At 47.4% G+C, this 20,100-nt stretch overlaps 1 protein-coding gene across 3 annotated transcripts in view; it reads left to right on the top strand.

Moving 5' to 3' along the window:
• Positions 1 to 20,100, top strand: part of LOC123991013 (otoferlin-like) — a 157,913-nt gene that overhangs the window by 60,998 nt on the left and 76,815 nt on the right. For all 3 annotated transcript variants that reach the window (XM_046292118.1, XM_046292117.1, XM_046292116.1), the window contains exon 5: positions 11,319 to 11,515. In XM_046292118.1, the coding sequence (XP_046148074.1) occupies positions 11,319 to 11,515 (197 nt within the window). The remainder of the gene's footprint in view (positions 1 to 11,318; positions 11,516 to 20,100) is intronic.

Here is a 20,100-nt window from a genome sequence, read left to right as displayed (position 1 = left end):
GAGTGGCTTCGGGACAAGTCTCTGAATGGCCTTGAGTGGCCCAACCAGAGCCCGGACTTGAACCCGATTGAACATCTCTGGAGGGACTGAAAATAGCACTGCAGCGACGCTCCCCATCCAACTTGACAGAGCTGGCAAGTTTGTAGCGTCATACCCAAGAAGAATCAAGACTGTAATCGCTGCCAAAGGTGCTTCAACAAAGTACTGAGTAAATGGTCTGAGTGCATATGTAAATGTGATATTTCAGTTTTTTATTTTTAATACATTTGCTAAACTTTCTAAATACCTGTTTTTGCCTCATCATTATGGGGTATTGTGGGTAGATTGATGAAGGGAAAAAAACATTTAATCCATTTTAGAATAAGGCTGTAACGTAACAAAATTAGGAAAAAGTCAAGGGGTTTGAATACTTTCCGAATGCACTGTATAAAGAAAGAAACAGTATGTGAAAGAATGAAAAAGAGAAAGTATGAGATAATGGGAGCAAGGGATGGAGAGATCAAGAGAGATATAGAGAGGAGGACAGAGAAACAGAGAGAGAGACTGTGTGAGAGCTTATCCCGGCACCAATAGCTAACAATAGCTAACACTGATGTTGGGACCTTGACAAACTTAACAGGGAATGAGTGATAACCATGAAAACACGCAGGACTGATGGCTATAATTATGTTCAACAAGTATTTTATTGTTCTGTCTTTATCTAGCTCTAGTTGTGGTATTTTACCTAGCCTCGCTGGCGAGCTAACATTTAGGTAATCAATCCTCTGATGACATAGCTGTCACGTTCTGACCGTAGTTCTTTTGTTATGTCTTTGTTTTAGTATGGTCAGGGCGTGAGTTGGGTGGGTTGTCTATGTTAGTTTTTCTATGATTTGCTATTTCTGTGTTTGGCCTGGTATGGTTCTCAATCAGAGGCAGCTGTCAATCGTTGTCCCTGATTGAGAACCATACTTAGGTAGCCTGTTTTCTATTGTGTTTCGTGGGTGACAATTTTCTATTTTGTGTGTCATCTAGACAGGATTGTTTCGTTTGTTCGTTCTTCCTAGTTGTTATTTTGTTTAGTTTTGATTATATTAAAAATCACGAACACTTACCACGCTGCACCTTGGTCCTCACCTTCTTCCACCGATGACGGCCGTTACAATAGCGATGTTGTAGACGGTAATCATCTGATTACGTGTTTGTTTACTTGCACAAGCGGCATTTGAAGTTGCATGTGGTCGTATCCTCTGCTAGTAAACAAAGCTGGTATCTGCAACTTTTCATGACGCAGCCAGGAAATGGTGATGATGTCACACACAAGTCAGAATGGCCTTGGGCATGCTCACACACACAGCTCTCACACAGCTCTCAGCCCCTCTGCACACCTCTCTGTCCCTGATGAGGGAGAGTAGATGAACACAGCCGGCCCAGAGTCTCACCTGTGTTTAAACTGAACAGAGGTGTTTTTATTTAGCTCGTCCTGCTGAAAGATGCGGGGATACCATGGTAACACCTCTAACTTCACTGGCTCTGCAGTCACAGGGCAGAGATAGGGAGTGAGAGAGAGAGAGGGGAGAAAGAGGGGAGAAAGAGGGAAAAAGAGAAAAGGAGAGAAAAAGAGAGCGAGAGAAATGTAACAAATTGCTTGGGTTGTAATAAAGATCAGTTGACTGTCCAGGGAGGTGTATTAGTCCCCAGAAGACAGGAAAGAAAAATTGCTCTGTCTCTGCATCTTCCTGTTCAGAACAATCTAAGCACTTACTGTCAAACCAAATGTATCTTTGTGCTGCAAGTGACCACAACTGTCTCTATCAACCAATATTGAGCTTTACAACAATTGTTTTACAGAAATTGTAGGCAGATTCTGTCTCACAAATTTACAGTTGTCACACTTTTTTTCCCCCCATATTCACTTGTCAAGAAAGCCGGAAGTCAATTTTAGTTTAATTTCAACCAAGAATGGATTCTTTGTTCCAGTTTAATTAAAGACGTCATTATGAGGTGAACAGAAGGATTTGAGTTTCTGTATGTTTCCTTCATCACACCATGTCTCGTTAGTCAAACAGTGCAGCTATTCCCTCCGCAAGGCTATTAAACAAGCTAAGCGTCAGTACAGAGACAAAGTGGAATCTCAATTCAATGGCTCAGACACAAGAGGCATGTGGCAGGGTCTACAGTCAATCACGGACTACAAGAAGAAACCCAGCCCAGTCACGGACCAGGATGTCTTGCTCCCAGGCAGACTAAATAACTTTTTTGCCCACTTTGAGGACAATACAGTGCCACTGACACGGCCTGCAACGAAAACATGCGGTCTCTCCTTCACTGCAGCCGAGGTGAGTAAGACATTTAAACGTGTTAACCCTCGCAAGGCTGCAGGCCCAGACGGCATCCCCAGCCGCGCCCTCAGAGCATGCGCAGACCAGCTGGCCGGTGTGTTTACGGACATATTCAATCAATCCCTATACCAGTCTGCTGTTCCCACATGCTTCAAGAGGGCCACCATTGTTCCTGTTCCCAAGAAAGCTAAGGTAACTGAGCTAAACGACTACCGCCCCGTAGCACTCACTTCGGTCATCATGAAGTGCTTTGAGAGACTAGTCAAGGACCATATCACCTCCACCCTACCTGACACCCTAGACCCACTCCAATTTGCTTACCGCCCAAATAGGTCCACAGACGATGCAATCTCAACCACACTGCACACTGCCCTAACCCAGCTGGACAAGAGGAATACCTATGTGAGAATGCTGTTCATCGACTACAGCTCGGCATTCAACACCATAGTACCCTCCAAGCTCGTCATCAAGCTCGAGACCCTGGGTCTCGACCCCGCCCTGTGCAACTGGGTACTGGACTTCCTGACGGGCCGCCCCCAGGTGGTGAGGGTAGGCAACAACATCTCCTCCCCGCTGATCCTCAACACGGGGGCCCCGCAAGGGTGTGTTCTGAGTCCTACATTTACATTTACATTTAAGTCATTTAGCAGACGCTCTTATCCAGAGTGACTTACAAATTGGTGCATTCACCTTATGACATCCAGTGGAACAGTCACTTTACAATAGTGCTGTCATGCAGGTGAAGGAGGACCCAAACGCGACTTAACAGAAACAGAGTTTATTAATGTTCAAAACCGAATAACTGAAATCCTCTAGATTAGTAGAGGGGAAAACAACTGGAGAAGCGGCCACAGACTGCAGGTCGCTTCGGGTAGGCGCAGGCCGTAGTCAACTGAGACACCTGCTCACACGCAGCGTCTGAAGAAGGCACAAAACACGACAGGACAGGGTGATACACAATCACGGCAAAAACACGACAGGACAGGGCGAAACGCAATCACAGCATGGAATACAAAACAAGGAACCGACGGAACAGGAACGGATCACAAAGGAATAAATAGGGAGTCTAATCAGGGGAAAGGATCGGGAACAGGTGTGGAAAGACTAAATGATGATTAGGGAATAGGAACAGCTGGGAGCAGGAACGGAACGACAGAGAGAAGAGAGAGCGAGAGAGTGAGAGAGGGAGGGGGAGAGAGAAGGATATAACCAAACAAGACCAGCAGAGGGAAACGAATAGCATGGGGAGCACAGGGACAAGACATGACAATGAATGACAAACATGACAGTACCCCCACTCACCGAGCGCCTCCTGGCGCACTCGAGGAGGAATCCTGGCGGCAACGGAGGAAATCATCGATGAGCGAACGGTCCAGCACGTCCCGAGACGGAACCCAACTCCTCTCCTCAGGACCGTAACCCTCCCAATCCACTAGGTATTGGTGACCCCGTCCCCGAGAACGCATGTCCATAATCTTATGTACCTTGTAAATAGGTGCGCTCTCGACAAGGACGGGAGGGGGGAGGGAAGACGAACGGGGGTGCGAAGAAAGGGCTTAACACAGGAGACATGGAAGACAGGATGGACGCGACGAAGATGTCGCGGAAGAAGCAGTCGCACAGCGACAGGATTGACGACCTGGGAGACACGGAACGGACCAATGAACCGCGGAGTCAACTTACGAGAAGCTGTCGTAAGAGGAAGGTTGCGAGTGGAAAGCCACACTCTCTGGCCGCAACAATACCTTGGACTCTTAATCCTGCGTTTATTGGCGGCTCTCACCGTCTGTGCCCTGTAACGGCAAAGTGCAGACCTCACCCTCCTCCAGGTGCGCTCACAACGTTGGACAAACGCTTGAGCGGAGGGAACGCTGGACTCGGCAAGCTGGGATGAGAACAGAGGAGGCTGGTAACCCAGACTACTCTGAAACGGAGATAACCCGGTAGCAGACGAAGGAAGCGAATTGTGAGCGTATTCTGCCCAGGGGAGCTGTTCTGCCCAAGACGCAGGGTTCCTGAAAGAAAGGCTGCGTAGTATGCGACCAATCGTCTGATTGGCCCTCTCTGCTTGACCGTTAGACTGGGGATGAAACCCGGAAGAGAGACTGACGGACGCACCAATCAAACGACAGAACTCCCTCCAAAACTGTGACGTGAATTGCGGACCTCTGTCTGAAACGGCGTCTAACGGGAGGCCATGAATTCTGAATACATTCTCAATAATGATTTGTGCCGTCTCCTTAGCGGAAGGAAGTTTAGCGAGGGGAATGAAATGTGCCGCCTTAGAGAACCTATCGACAACCGTCAGAATCACAGTCTTCCCCGCAGACAAAGGCAGACCGGTAATGAAGTCTAAGGCAATGTGAGACCATGGTCGAGAAGGAATGGGGAGCGGTCTGAGACGACCGGCAGGAGGAGAGTTACCCGACTTAGTCTGCGCGCAGTCCGAACAGGCAGCCACGAAACGGCGCGTGTCACGCTCCTGAGTCGGCCACCAAAAGCGCTGGCGAATAGACGCAAGAGTGCCTCGAACACCGGGATGACCCGCTAACTTGGCAGAGTGAGCCCACTGAAGAACAGCCAGACGAGTGGAAACAGGGACGAAAAGGAGGTTACTAGGACAAGCGCGCGGCGACGCAGTGTGCGTGAGTGCTTGCTTAACCTGTCTTTCAATTCCCCAGACTGTTAACCCGACAACACGCCCATAAGGAAGAATCCCTCGGGATCAGTAGAAGCCACAGAAGAACTAAACAGACGGGATAAGGCATCAGGCTTGGTGTTCTTGCTACCCGGACGGTAAGAAATCACAAACTCGAAACGAGCGAAAAACAACGCCCAACGAGCTTGACGGGCATTAAGTCGTTTGGCAGAACGGATGTACTCAAGGTTCTTATGGTCTGTCCAAACGACAAAAGGAACGGTCGCCCTCCAACCACTGTCGCCATTCGCCTAGGGCTAAGCGGATGGCGAGCAGTTCACGGTTACCCACATCATAGTTGCGCTCAGATGGCGACAGGCGATGAGAAAAATAAGCGCAAGGATGAACCTTATCGTCAGACTGGGAGCGCTGGGATAGAATGGCTCCCACGCCTACCTCTGAAGGTCAACCTCGACAATGAATTGTCTAGTGACGTCAGGAGTAACGAGGATAGGAGCGGACGTAAAACGTTCTTTTAGAAGATCAAAAGCTCCCTGGGCGGAACCGGACCACTTAAAACACGTCTTGACAGAAGTAAGAGCTGTGAGAGGGGCAGCAACTTGACCGAAATTACGAATGAAACGCCGATAGAAATTAGCGAAACCTAAGAAGCGCTGCAACTCGACACGTGACCTTGGAACGGGCCAATCACTGACAGCTTGGACCTTAGCGGAATCCATCTGAATGCCTTCAGCGGAAATAACGGAACCGAGAAAAGTAACGGAGGAGACATGAAAAGAGCACTTCTCAGCCTTTACGTAGAGACAATTCTCTAAAAGGCGCTGTAGAACACGTCGAACGTGCTGAACATGAATCTCGAGTGACGGAGAAAAAATCAGGATATCGTCAAGATAGACAAAAACAAAAATGTTCAGCATGTCTCTCAGAACATCATTAACTAATGCCTGAAAAACAGCTGGCGCATTGGCGAGACCGAACGGCAGAACCCGGTACTCAAAATGCCCTAACGGAGTATTAAACGCCGTTTTCCACTCGTCCCCCTCTCTGATGCGCACGAGATGGTAAGCGTTACGAAGGTCCAACTTAGTAAAGCACCTGGCTCCCTGCAGAATCTCGAAGGCTGATGACATAAGGGGAAGCGGATAACGATTCTTAACCGTTATGTCATTCAGCCCTCGATAATCCACGCAGGGGCGCAGAGTACCGTCCTTCTTCTTAACAAAAAGAACCCCGCCCCGGCCGGAGAGGAAGAAGGCACTATGGTACCGGCGTCAAGAGACACAGACAAATAATCCTCGAGAGCCTTACGTTCGGGAGCCGACAGAGAGTATAGTCTACCTCGAGGAGGAGTGGTCCCCGGAAGGAGATCAATACTACAATCATACGACCGGTGAGGAGGAAGGGAGTTGGCTCGGGACCGACTGAAGACCGTGCGCAGATCATGATATTCCTCCGGCACTCCTGTCAAATCGCCAGGTTCCTCCTGAGAAGTAGGGACAGAAGAAATGGGAGGGATGGCAGACATTAAACACTTCACATGACAAGAAACGTTCCAGGATAGGATAGAATTACTAGACCAATTAATAGAAGGATTATGACATACAAGCCAGGGGTGACCCAAAACAACAGGTGTAAACGGTGAACGGAAAATCAAAAAAGACATAGTCTCACTGTGGTTACCAGATACTGTGAGAGTTAAAGGTAGTGTCTCAAATTTGATACTGGGAAGATGACTACCATCTAAGGCAAACATGGGCGTAGGCCTGTCTAACGGTCTGAAAGGAATGTTATGTTTCCGAGCCCATGCTTCGTCCATGAAACAACCCTCAGCCCCAGAGTCAATCAAAGCACTGCATGTAGCACCCGAACCGGTCCAGCGTAGATGGACCGACATAGTAGTACAAGATCTAGATGAAGGGACCTGAGTAGTAGCGCTCACCAGTAGCCCTCCGCTTACTGATGGGCTCTGGCCTCTTACTGGACATGAAATAACAAAATGTCCAGCAACTCCGCAATAGAGGCACAGGCGGTTGGTGATCCTCTGTTCCCTCTCCTTATTCGAGATGCGAATCCCTCCCAGCTGCATGGGCTCAGTCTCAAAGCCAGAGGGAGATGGTTGCGATGCGGAGCAGGGAAACACCGTTGATGCGAGCTCTCTTCCACGAGCCCGGTGACGAAGATCTACCCGTCGTTCTATGCGGATGGCGAGAGCAATCAAGGAGTCCACATCTGAAGGAACCTCCCGGGAGAGAATCTCATCCTTAACCACTGCGTGGAGTCCCTCCAGAAAACGAGCGAGCAGCGCCGGCTCGTTCCACTCACTAGAGGCAGCAAGAGTGCGAAACTCAATGGAATAATCCGTTATGGACCGTTCACCTTGGCATAAGGAAGCCAGGGCCCTAGAAGCCTCCTCACCAAAAACTGAACGGTCAAAAACCCGAATCATCTCCTCTTTAAAGTTCTGGAATCTGTTAGAGCAATCAGCCCTTGCCTCCCAGATAGCTGTGCCCCATTCTCGAGCCCGGCCAGTAAGGAGTGAAATAACGAAAGCAACCCGAGCTCTCTCTAGAGTATGTGTGGGGTTGGAGAGAGAACACAATCTCACACTGCGTGAGAAAGGAGCGGCACTCAGTGGGCTGCCCGGAGTAGCAAGGTGGGTTATTAACCCTGGGTTCAGGAGGCTCGGCAGGCCAGGGAGTAACAGGTGGCACGAGACGTAGACTCTGGAACTGTCCAGAGAGGTCGGAAACCTGAGCGGCCAGGTTCTCCACGGCATGGCGAGCAGCAGACAATTCCTGCTCGTGTCTGCCGAGCATGGCTCCTTGGATCTCGACGGCAGTGTAACGAGCGTCTGAAGTCGCTGGGTCCATTCTTTGGTCGGTTCCTTCTGTCATGCAGGTGAAGGAGGACCCAAACGCGACTTAACAGAAACAGAGTTTATTAATGTTCAAAACCGAATAACTGAAATCCTCTAGATTAGTAGAGGGAAAACAACTGGAGAAGCGGCCACAGACTGCAGGTCGCCGGGTAGGCGCAGGCCGTAGTCAACTGAGACACCTGCTCACACGCAGCGTCTGAAGAAGGCACAAAACACGACAGGACAGGGTGATACACAATCACGGCAAAAACACGACAGGACAGGGCGAAACGCAATCACAGCATGGAATACAAAACAAGGAACCGACGGAACAGGAACGGATCACAAAGGAATAAATAGGGAGTCTAATCAGGGAAAGGATCGGGAACAGGTGTGGAAAGACTAAATGATGATTAGGGGAATAGGAACAGCTGGGAGCAGGAACGGAACGACAGAGAGAAGAGAGAGCGAGAGAGTGAGAGAGGGAGGGGGAGAGAGAAGGATAGAACCAAACAAGACCAGCAGAGGGAAACGAATAGCATGGGGAGCACAGGGACAAGACATGACAATGAATGACAAACATGACAAGTGCATCTAAATCTTAAAGGGGGGGGTGAGAGGGAATACTTATCCTATCCTAGGTATTCCTTAAAGAGGTGGGGTTTCAGGTGTCTCCGGAAGGTGGTGAGTCCTCTCCTGTACTCCCTGTTCACCCACGACTGCGTGGCCACGCACGCCTCCAACTCAATCATCAAGTTTGCGGACGACACAACAGTGGTAGGCTTGATTACCAACAACGACGAGACGGCCTACAAAGAGGAGTTGATGGCCCTCGGAGTGTGGTGTCAGGAAAATAACCTCACACTCAACGTCAACAAAACTAAGGAGATGATTGTGGACTTCAGGAAACAGCAGAGGGAACACCCCCCTATCCACATCGATGGAACAGTAGTGGAAAGGGTAGCAAGTTTTAAGTTCCTCGGCATACACATCACAGACAAACTGAATTGGTCCACTCACACTGATAGCGTTGTGAAGAAGGCGCAGCAGCGCCTCTTCAACCTCAAGAGGCTGAAGAAATTCGGCTTGTCACCAAAACCACTCAAAACTTCTACAGATGCACAATCGAGAGCATCCTGGCGGGCTGTATCATAGCCTAGTATGGCCACTGCTCCGCCCTCAACCGTAAGGCTCTCCAGAGGGTAGTGAGGTCTGCACAACGCATCACCGGGGGCAAACTACCTGCCCTCCAGGACACCTACACCACCCGATGTTACAGGAAGGCCATAAAGATCATCAAGGACATCAACCACCCGAACCACTGCCTGTTCACCCCGCTATCATCCAGAAGGCGAGGTCAGTACAGGTGCATCAAAGCTGGGACCGAGAGACTGAAAAACAGCTTCTATCTCAAGGCCCTCAGACTGTTAAACAGCCACCACTAACATTGAGTGGCTGCTGCCAACACACTGTCATTGACACTGACCCAACTCCAGCCACTTTAATAATGGGAATTGATGGGAAATGATGTAAATATATCACTAGCCACTTTAAACAATGCTAGCTTATATAATGTTACTTACCCTACATTATTCATCTCATATGCATACGTATATACACTGTACTCTACATCATCGACTGCATCCTTTGTCAGGACCCGGTTACGAACCCGGGTCTCCGGAGTGAGAAACAGTCACTTAACCAACTGAGCCACGAATAGTTGGCAAAACCCAGAAGATGAGGCAGACACAGCAGTACTTGAGACGGTGTATTTAATGAAGTAAATAGTGAAGTTCTTCAGGAAAACATGTAACTCCACAACCTCAAAAGGAATTCCACAAGAACAAAGGTAATCATCCTGTTATGCAGGTGAGTGAGGACCCAAAAGCGACTTAACAGAAACTGAGTTTATTAAAGTCCAAACAGGGAATACATAATCCTCAATCTTTACAGGAGATGTCCAAACAGGGAAAACATCAATCCTCTAGTTGTTGAGGAGAATTGCAGGACAAGCGGCAACAGGCTGCAGGTCCCTTCGGGTAGGCGCGGGCCGTAGCGGACAGAGACACCTGCTCACACGCAGCATCTGAAGAAAAGGCAAAACACGACAGGACGGAACAAGGGCACAGCAAACAAGAATCCGACAAGGACAGAGGCAGAAACCGAGAGAGAAATAGAGACCTAATCAGACGGCAAAATAGGGGACAGGTGTGAGAGAGTAAACAAGGTCGTTAGGAGAATGAGGAACAGCTGGGAGCAGGAACGGAACGATAGAGAGAGAGGGATAGAGAGAGAGAAAGAAACCTAATACGACCAGCAGGGGGAAACGAAGAGAAGAGAAAGCACAGGGACAAGACATGGCAATACAATACATGACACCTCCAAGACAAAAAGGTAAATCCACAAGGTGGAAGGTATAGCAGAAAAAGCCTCAAAAAATACTCAAAAACAAACAAACAAGAACAAAAAACAGAATTCCACAAGAGAGTCCACCGGGATCAACAAGAGTTCACAGAGTACTAGGGCTGGGTGCTAACATACAAACACAGAGCAAAGGACTGAGGAAAACAAAGGGTTTAAATACAATCAGGGGAAACGAGGCACAGGTGCAAATAATAATGGGGATCAAGGGAAAACAAAAGGTCAAAAGGCACAATGGGGGCATCTAGTGACCAAAAACCGGAACAACCCTGGCCAAATCCTGACATCCTTATGTAATACACGTATCACTAGCCACTTTAACTATGCCACTTTGTTTACTTTGTCTACATACTCATCTCATATGTATATACTGTACTCGATACCATCTACTGTATGCTGCTCTGTACCATCACTCATTCATATATCCGTATGTACATATTCTTTATCCCCTTACACTTAGTTTTGGAATGGTTAGTTAGATTACTTGTTGGTTATCACTGCATTGTCGGAACTAGAAGCACAAGCATTTCGCTACACTCGCATTAACATCTGCTAACCATGTGTATGTGACAAATAAAATTTGATTTGATTTGATTTGATTTTAATGAGGATTTTGAGTCTCTTTAACTACAGATGTCCCCTATGGGGACAGTTTGGAGATGTGTTACCCACCCTGTCGTGGAGCAATGGCTAGGGGAGAGTTGGGTTGAGTTACCCCTAGTGTGTTTCCCTCTCTCTCACCCATTGACTTACATACCAGCAGAGAGGGTAACTAATCCTGGATGCCCCAATCCTGAGGCATACATGTCACGTAACAAAACAAGAAAAGATTAGAGCAACGGACCTTGGCTACCTCTTTCACTGCCATTTTTATATTACCATTTCATTTAAGCAATATGAAATTGATTATGAATGATTTGTGGAGCATCTATGTATTGCTAATGATGACCTTGTGAATGCTCTATGAAACCTTTATTAGTTGTTGTTAACTTACTCTCTGACCATAGTGTGTTTCTAGTTTGTTTTGCCTAATTTTCATTGGTTGATGCTTCCATTCCAGGCCAGTGTTACCATATACATCAAGTACACGACGATGGATGGGACTGTGGGGGTTTGGAGTGACGGAGAATTCCTGGACATCCCAGGTGACCCGGAGGGAACGTTCCAGTTTGAGACGGACAGTCTGCTCTCCGGACACAGCCAGGGGTCAGGAGTGTCACAGGGGCGATCCCTCCATGGAATTCCCACTTTTAGGAAGTGAGTCGACAACTCCATTAGTATAGCTGAAACATCATCAGCGTCATTATAAATGTGCGTGCATCAACACCATTGTTAAAACAATGTCATTAACAAAAAAACTATATCAAAGCAGACATCATTATTGTGAGCATAATCATTAAATACACCATTACGCTCAAAATACACCATATAGAAAATATATATCGTCATCATCATTAATAACAACTAAAGTAAAGACATCACCGTAATCATCATCTACTGTACACACCATGCATTTGAACAGACCTTACTACTACTGTAGCTGGCACCATAGTCTACAAGTTTGTATGGAGTGAAAGTGTTACAGCAGTATGTGCCAGCCTCCAGGCAGTGCTTTCTGCGGATGACCATTAGGCCCTGTCTAGACTTGACAGTGCATGCAGCTTTAGTATTCTGATCATAGAGTTTTGATCATGGAATTCGGGAACGTGTCATGCGTCTACACCTACATTTAAATGTGTCTACCGTGTCCACGGTGTGTCCTGATTTCCTTTTCCTTTTATATTCAAATGCCAGTATGCATTCTACAAACGGTGGAAAAGGCTAAATGCGATCATAACACAACAACTGTTGGCAGTTGCTAACTGCTGTTGCTAACTAGACAGATAACCTCTGTAACTAGCCAGCAAGCTAGCAAGCAACGCTAAAAGCATAGCATACTTGTTAGCAGAACTCTAGCCAAATCCCCCAAAATGTATATAAATATTAGCTAGCCAGCAAACACGTTATGAACATATTTCCTCCAACTTTATAATGAAAAGGTGCGTCCCGGTCCCAAAACAACAGTTTTTTGGACTTGTGGGACTTGTGGGACTTGTGGGAGAAGTGTTGATGACTACTTCGGTAGCCCGATTGCATCCAGACGAAGGAGAAATCCACACACAATGCATCCCTGACCACCTGTGATCAGCCAGATCTGAATACAATCAGACCACTTTTGTGCGTCTAGACCCGTCCTTTCAATGCGATCTTCGTATTCTGATAGCATAAGTCGCATGTTGGTGTCAAGTGTAGACCCGACCTTAGCCTTCTCTCTCTCTGTGTGGTGTTGTGTTTTCTGCTGAATAATGTGTGGGCTAATAATGCGTAGGTGATATTGATTTCACATTGACCAGTCTGCCTGGCTCGGCTAGGACCCTTAATCCATCGTCATAATGTTGTGATTGTGTGTGTGTGTGTGTGTGTGTGTGTGTGTGTGTGTGTGTGTGTGTGTGTGTGTGTGTGTGTGTGTGTGTGTGTGTGTGTGTGTGTGTGTGTGTGTGTGTGTGTGTGTGTGTGTGTGTGTGTGTGTGTTTGTGTGCATGCGTGATCGCCTGTGTGTGTATGTCTGTACATGTGTGTGTGTGTGTGTGTGGCCATACATCAGCCACTTATTTGGATGTATTAACATGAGTCTTTCATATAATAGACTGGTTATAATGGGAGTCAACTGGGCATTACAATGAAATGGGGCTCTGAAAATAACTCTTATAATCTCAGAGAGTTTAGATGTACTGATTTAGTGGGTTCTATTTACTGGAAATAGTTTTTATAGTGTGTCCCCATAGTCAAATCAAAATCACATGTGCCGAATACAACAGGTGTAGATCTTACTGTGAAACGCTTACTAATGCCATTAACCAACAACGCAGTTCAAGAAATACGGTTAAGAAAATATGTACCAAATAAACTAAAGTGGAAATAACTGTACACACTGTACGTGTCCTGTAAGGAAGACACAGACTAAGGAGGAACTGTATTATTTCACACACACACACACACACACACACACACACACACACACACACACACACACACACACACACACACACACACACACACACACACACACACACACACACACACACACACACACACACACACACACACACACTGTATCCATTCCACACTTGCAGAAACACAGACACAGACTCAGTTTCCACTGTGCTGTCCACAGGTACAGTATACACACACCTGTCCTTGATGCTAGACGAGAGCACCTGTCATCCCCTAATCACTGTGGTAACAAAGAGCAAGACCTGTCAGTCGTACAGGACAGTAACTCATGGAAAAACACACACAGAGGGGACAGGGGGCACAGTCAATTTAGTGTATGTAAACTGGAATTGTGATACAGTGAATTATAAGTGAAATGATCTGTCTGTAAACAATTGTTGGAAAAATGACTTGTGTCATGCACAAAGTAGATGTCCTAACCGATTTGCCAAAACTATAGCTTGTTGACAAGTGGAGTGGTTGAAATACGTGTTTTAATGACTCCAACCTAAGTGTATGTAAACTTCCGACATCAACTGTAGCTTCTTTTCTTATTTCTGATTTCTCCCGTATTTTAATTTTAATTTCTTTTTCATTTTGTTGATATTGAATCCTGTCCTGTTGGGTAGGACTTGCACGTTAAGTATTTCACTGTACTTGTGCATGTGATAAGTCAAACTTGAATGTGAACTTATGATTTGACATTATGTGTGATGACATTTCACCATAATGAAACAGTAGGTAATTCCATACCGGCCATACATATAAATTAATGTCACAACAGAAGGTGCTTTCTATTTAATGTATAATAATCAGGATCATATTGTGATTATGCTGAGGGCTAAATGTCGACGGTGAGAGGTAGTAGAATCTGGTGTGTGTGAAATTCATTACAGTTTTTTTACAATCGATAGGATCTCCTAACCAACTTTCAGCTTGGCACAGCAGTTAATTTCACATCCAAAATGCACTAAAACTACCAAAACCCTTTATACATGTTTCAAATCAACTCATTCTTCCATAACACTAGCAAAGGTTGTCACCCAACAGGCAAACAATGACCTAAACAACACTAGCAACAGGTAGCATTACACCATTTTCTTTTGTAAAATGTCTTTACAAAACAAGAATGACTGATCTGATCTGTCTACTATTTAGAATTTACTGCAGTGTATATTACAGGATGAATCAGAAATTATGCAATATATTTCAATATGTTTTATATCATTTTTTGGCATTGAATGATTGCAAAATACAATAATTTGTATATACACCATCCACCTACCGATACAGATACACTGGCAATGTTAGTCAATCCTGTCTTCTGCATTTGGCCACAGATTCACATCACATTCACATCACATTACATTTACATTTACATTTAAGTCATTTAGCAGACGCTCTTATCCAAAGCGACTTACAAATTGGTGCATTCACTTTATGACATCCAGTGGAACAGCCACTTTACAATAGTGCATCTAAATATTTTAAGGGGGGTGAGAAGGATTACTTTATCCTATCCTAAGTATTCCTTAAAGAGGTGGGGTTTCAGGTGTCTCCGGAAGGTGGTGATTGACTCCGCTGTCCTGGCGTCGTGAGGGAGTTTGTTCCACCATTGGGGAGCCAGAGCAGCGAACAGTTTTGACTGGGCTGAGCGGGAACTGTACTTCCACAGTGGTAGGGAGGCGAGCAGGCCAGAGGTGGATGAACGCAGTGCCCTTATTTGGGTGTAGGGCCTGATCAGAGCCTGGAGGTACTGAGGTGCCGTTCCCCTCACAGCTCCGTAGGCAAGCACCATGGTCTTGTAGCGGATGCGAGCTTCAACTGGAAGCCAGTGGAGAGAGCGGAGGAGCGGGGTGACGTGAGAGAACTTGGGAAGGTTGAACACTAGACGGGCTGCGGCGTTCTGGATGAGTTGTAGGGGTTTAATGGCACAGGCAGGGAGCCCAGCCAACAGCGAGTTGCAGTAATCCAGACGGGAGATGACAAGTGCCTGGATTAGGACCTGCGCCGCTTCCTATGTGAGGCAGGGTCGTACTCTGCGGATGTTGTAGAGCATGAACCTACAGGAACGGGCCACCGCCTTGATGTTAGTTGAGAACGACAGGGTGTTGTCCAGGATCACGCCAAGGTTCTTAGCGCTCTGGGAGGAGGACACAATGGAGTTGTCAACCGTGATGGCAAGATCATGGAACGGGCAGTCCTTCCCCGGGAGGAAGAGCAGCTCCGTCTTGCCGAAGTTCAGCTTGAGGTGGTGATCCGTCATCCACACTGATATGTCTGCCAGACATGCAGAGATGCGATTCGCCACCTGGTCATCAGAAGGGGGAAAGGAGAAGATTAATTGTGTGTCGTCTGCATAGCAATGATAGGAGAGACCATGTGAGGTTATGACAGAGCCAAGTGACTTGGTGTATAGCGAGAATAGGAGAGGGCCTAGAACAGAGCCCTGGGGGACACCAGTGGTGAGAGCGCGTGGTGAGGAGACAGATTCTCGCCACGCCACCTGGTAGGAGCGACCTGTCAGGTAGGACGCAATCCAAGCGTGGGCCGCGCCGGAGATGCCCAACTCGGAGAGGGTGGAGAGGAGGATCTGATGGTTCACAGTATCGAAGGCAGCCGATAGGTCTAGAAGGATGAGAGCAGAGGAGAGAGAGTTAGCTTTAGCGGTGCGGAGCGCCTCCGTGATACAGAGAAGAGCAGTCTCAGTTGAATGACTAGTCTTGAAACCTGACTGATTTGGATCAAGAAGGTCATTCTGAGAGAGATAGCGGGAGAGCTGACCAAGGACGGCACGTTCAAGAGTTTTGGAGAGAAAAGAAAGAAGGGATACTGGTCTGTAGTTGTTAACATCGGAGGGATTGAGTGTAGGTTTTTTCAGAAGGGGTGCAACTCTCGCTCTCTTGAAGATGGAAGGGACGTAGCCAGCGGTCAGGGATAAGTTGATGAGCGAGGTGAGGTAAGGGAGAAGGTCTCCGGAAATGGTCTGGAGAAGAGAGGAGGGGATAGGGTCAAGCGGGCAGGTTGTTGGGCGGCCGGCCGTCACAAGACGCGAGATTTCATCTGGAGAGAGAGGGGAGAAAGAGGTCAGAGCACAGGGTAGGGCAGTGTGAGCAGGACCAGCGGTGTCGTTTGACTTAGCAAACGAGGATCGGATGTCATCGACCTTCTTTTCAAAATGGTTGACGAAGTCATCTGCAGAGAGGGAGGAGGGGGAGGGGGAGGAGGATTCAGGAGGGAGGAGAAGGTGGCAAAGAGCTTCCTAGGGTTAGAGGCAGATGCTTGGAATTTAGAGTGGTAGAAAGTGGCTTTAGCAGCAGAGACAGAGGAGGAAAATGTAGAGAGGAGGGAGTGAAAGGATGCCAGGTCCGCAGGGAGGCGAGTTTTCCTCCATTTCCGCTCGGCTGCCCGGAGCCCTGTTCTGTGAGCTCGCAATGAGTCGTCAAGCCACGGAGCGGGAGGGGAGGACCGAGCCGGCCTGGAAGATAGGGGACATAGAGAGTCAAAGGATGCAGAAAGGGAGGAGAGGAGGGTTGAGGAGGCAGAATCAGGAGATATGTTGGAGAAGGTTTGAGCAGAGGGAAGAGATGATAGGATGGAAGAGGAGAGAGTAGCAGGGGAGAGAGAGCGAAGGTTGGGACGGCGCGATACCATCCGAGTAGGGGCAGTGTGGGAAGTGTTGGATGAGAGCGAGAGGGAAAAGGATACAAGGTAGTGGTCGGAGACTTGGAGGGGAGTTGCAATGAGGTTAGTGGAAGAACAGCATCTAGTAAAGATGAGGTCGAGCGTATTGCCTGCCTTGTGAGTAGGGGGAAGGTGAGAGGGTGAGGTCAAAAGAGGAGAGGAGTGGAAAGAAGGAGGCAGAGAGGAATGAGTCAAAGGTAGACGTGGGGAGGTTAAAGTCGCCCAGAACTGTGAGAGGTGAGCCGTCCTCAGGAAAGGAGCTTATCAAGGCATCAAGCTCATTGATGAACTCTCCGAGGGAACCTGGAGGGCGATAAATGATAAGGATGTTAAGCTTGAAAGGGCTGGTAACTGTGACAGCATGAAATTCAAAGGAGGCGATAGACAGATGGGTAAGGGGAGAAAGAGAGAATGACCACTTGGGAGAGATAAGGATCCCGATGCCACCACCCCGCTGACCAGAAGCTCTCGGGGTGTGCGAGAACACGTGGGCGGACGAAGAGAGAGCAGTAGGAGTAGCAGTGTTATCTGTGGTGATCCATGTTTCTGTCAGTGCCAAGAAGTCGAGGGACTGGAGGGAGGCATAGGCTGAGATGAACTCTGCCTTGTTGGCCGCAGATCGGCAGTTCCAGAGGCTACCGGAGACCTGGAACTCCACATGGGTCGTGCGCGCTGGGACCACCAGATTAGGGTGGCAGCGGCCACGCGGTGTGGAGCGTTTGTATGGTCTGTGCAGAGAGGAGAGAACAGGGATAGACAGACACATAGTTGACAGGCTACAGAAGAGGCTACGCTAATGCAAGGAGATTGGAATGACAAGTGGACTACACGTCTCGAATGTTCAGAAAGTTAAGCTTACGTAGCAAGAATCTTATTGACTAAAATGATTAAAATGATACAGTACTGCTGAAGTAGGCTAGCTGGCAGTGGCTGCGTTGTTGACTTTGTAGGCTAGCTGGCAGTGGCTGCGTTGTTGACACTACACTAATCAAGTCATTCCGTTGAGTGTAATAGTTTCTACAGTGCTGCTATTCGGGGGCTAGCTGGCTAGCTAGCAGTGTTGATTACGTTACGTTGCGTTAAAAGAACGACAATAGCTGGCTAGCTAACCTAGAAAATCGCTCTAGACTACACAATTATCTTTGATACACAGACGGCTATGTAGCTAGCTATGTAGCTAGCTATGATCAAACAAATCAAACCGTTGTGCTGTAATGAAATGAAATTTAAAATGTGATACTACCTGTGGAGCGAAGCGGAATGCGACCGGGTTGTTGAGTGCGGATGTTCTATTCAGTAGACGTTGGCTAGCTGTTGGCTAGCTAGCAGTGTCTCCTACGTTAAGGACGACAAATAGCTGGCTAGCTAACCTCGGTAAATTAAGATAATCACTCTAAGACTACACGCTCTAAACTACACAATTATCTTGGATACGAAGACAGCAAAGACAACTATGTAGCTAGCTAACACTACACTAATCAAGTCGTTCAGTTGAGTGTAATAGTTTCTACAGTGCTGCTATTCGGTAGACGGTGGACGTTTGCTAGCTGGCTAGCTGCTGGGCAGATAGCAGTGTAGACTACGTTAGGACGACGAAATACGAAGTTGCAATAGAATTGCTGACTGTTTCACTTTGTTGTCCTCTTTCTTTTCCTTTTTCTTCTGTCCTTCTTTTGTCCTTATTTTGTCTTCCTTTCTTCTGTTAACTAGATATTTTTTGTTGTTATTCTTTGTAAGCTAGCTAGCTTCTTCCAGGAGAGTCCCTAGCAACTGCTTAGCAACAAGTAAACAATTCTGCTAGCAATTCAGCTAGCTAAGATAACTGTACAATTTTATGAAAAATAGTAAATTTTTCAAAAGCCTGTCTTTTTTGGTTTGTTCCTTGTTTTGTCTTCTATTGAGTCTTGCAGTTTTCTCTTGATTTTTTTCGATGTACTTCACTCTAAAAAAACATTTAAATCTCAATATATACAATATATATATATCACATCTTATGTCATCTTGGGCAATACACATAGGAAAGAATATTTTGGCATGCCTGCTCCATCCCTGGCAATCTTCTGCAGATATTGTCATGCAGGTGAAAGAGGACCCAAAAGCGACTTGGCGAAAACAGAGTCTTTAATCCAGTAAAGTAAATACAAACAAAAAACACAACTTTCACTCGAAATGACGAGGACAAACTGGAGACTCGATCTTGAACAGCAGGTGAACAGCAGGTTGCCTCGGGAAGGCACTTGAACCAGACAGACTCAGACACCTGCTCACCACGCAGCATCTGAGGAAAACACGACACGACAGGGCGATACACAAACACAGCACGGTGAATTCTAGACAAGGAACCGACAGGACAGGAACGGAACACAAAGGAAGAAATAGGGACTCTAATCAGGGGAAAGGATCGGGAACAGGTGTGGGAAGACTAAATGATTGATTAGGGGAATAGGAACAGCTGGGAGCAGGAACGGAACGATAGAGAGAAGAGAGAGCGAGAGAGTGAGAGAGGGAGGGGGAGAGAGAGGGATAGAAAGAGGGAAAGAACCTAATAAGACCAGCAGAGGGAAACGAATAGAATGGGAAGCACAGGGACAAGACAAGATAATAAATGACAAAACATGACAGTACCCCCCACTCACCGAGCGCCTCCTGGCGCACTCGAGGAGGAATCCTGGCGGCAACGGAGGAAATCATCAATGAGTGAACGGTCCAGCACGTCCCGAGACGGAACCCAACTCCTCTCCTCAGGACCGTAACCCTCCCAATCCACTAAGTATTGGTGACCCCGTCCCCGAGAACGCATGTCCATGATCTTATGTACCTTGTAAATAGGTGCGCTCTCGACAAGGACGGGAGGGGGAGGGAAGACGAACGGGGGTGCGAAGAAAGGGCTTGACACAGGAGACATGGAAGACAGGATGGACGCGACGAAGATGTCGCGGAAGAAGCAGTCGCACAGCGACAGGATTGACGACCTGGGAGACACGGAACGGACCAATGAACCGCGGAGTCAACTTACGAGAAGCTGTCGTAAGAGGAAGGTTGCGAGTGGAAAGCCACACTCTCTGGCCGCAACAATACCTTGGACTCTTAATCCTGAGCACATGCAATCTGAACGAAGTACAATG

This window comes from Oncorhynchus gorbuscha, linkage group LG12, assembly GCF_021184085.1.
Source record: "Oncorhynchus gorbuscha isolate QuinsamMale2020 ecotype Even-year linkage group LG12, OgorEven_v1.0, whole genome shotgun sequence".
NCBI classification, from domain to species: domain Eukaryota; kingdom Metazoa; phylum Chordata; class Actinopteri; order Salmoniformes; family Salmonidae; genus Oncorhynchus; species Oncorhynchus gorbuscha.
The sequence above is the reverse complement of the archived record's forward strand: the minus strand, read 5'-3'. Positions and strand labels throughout refer to the sequence as shown.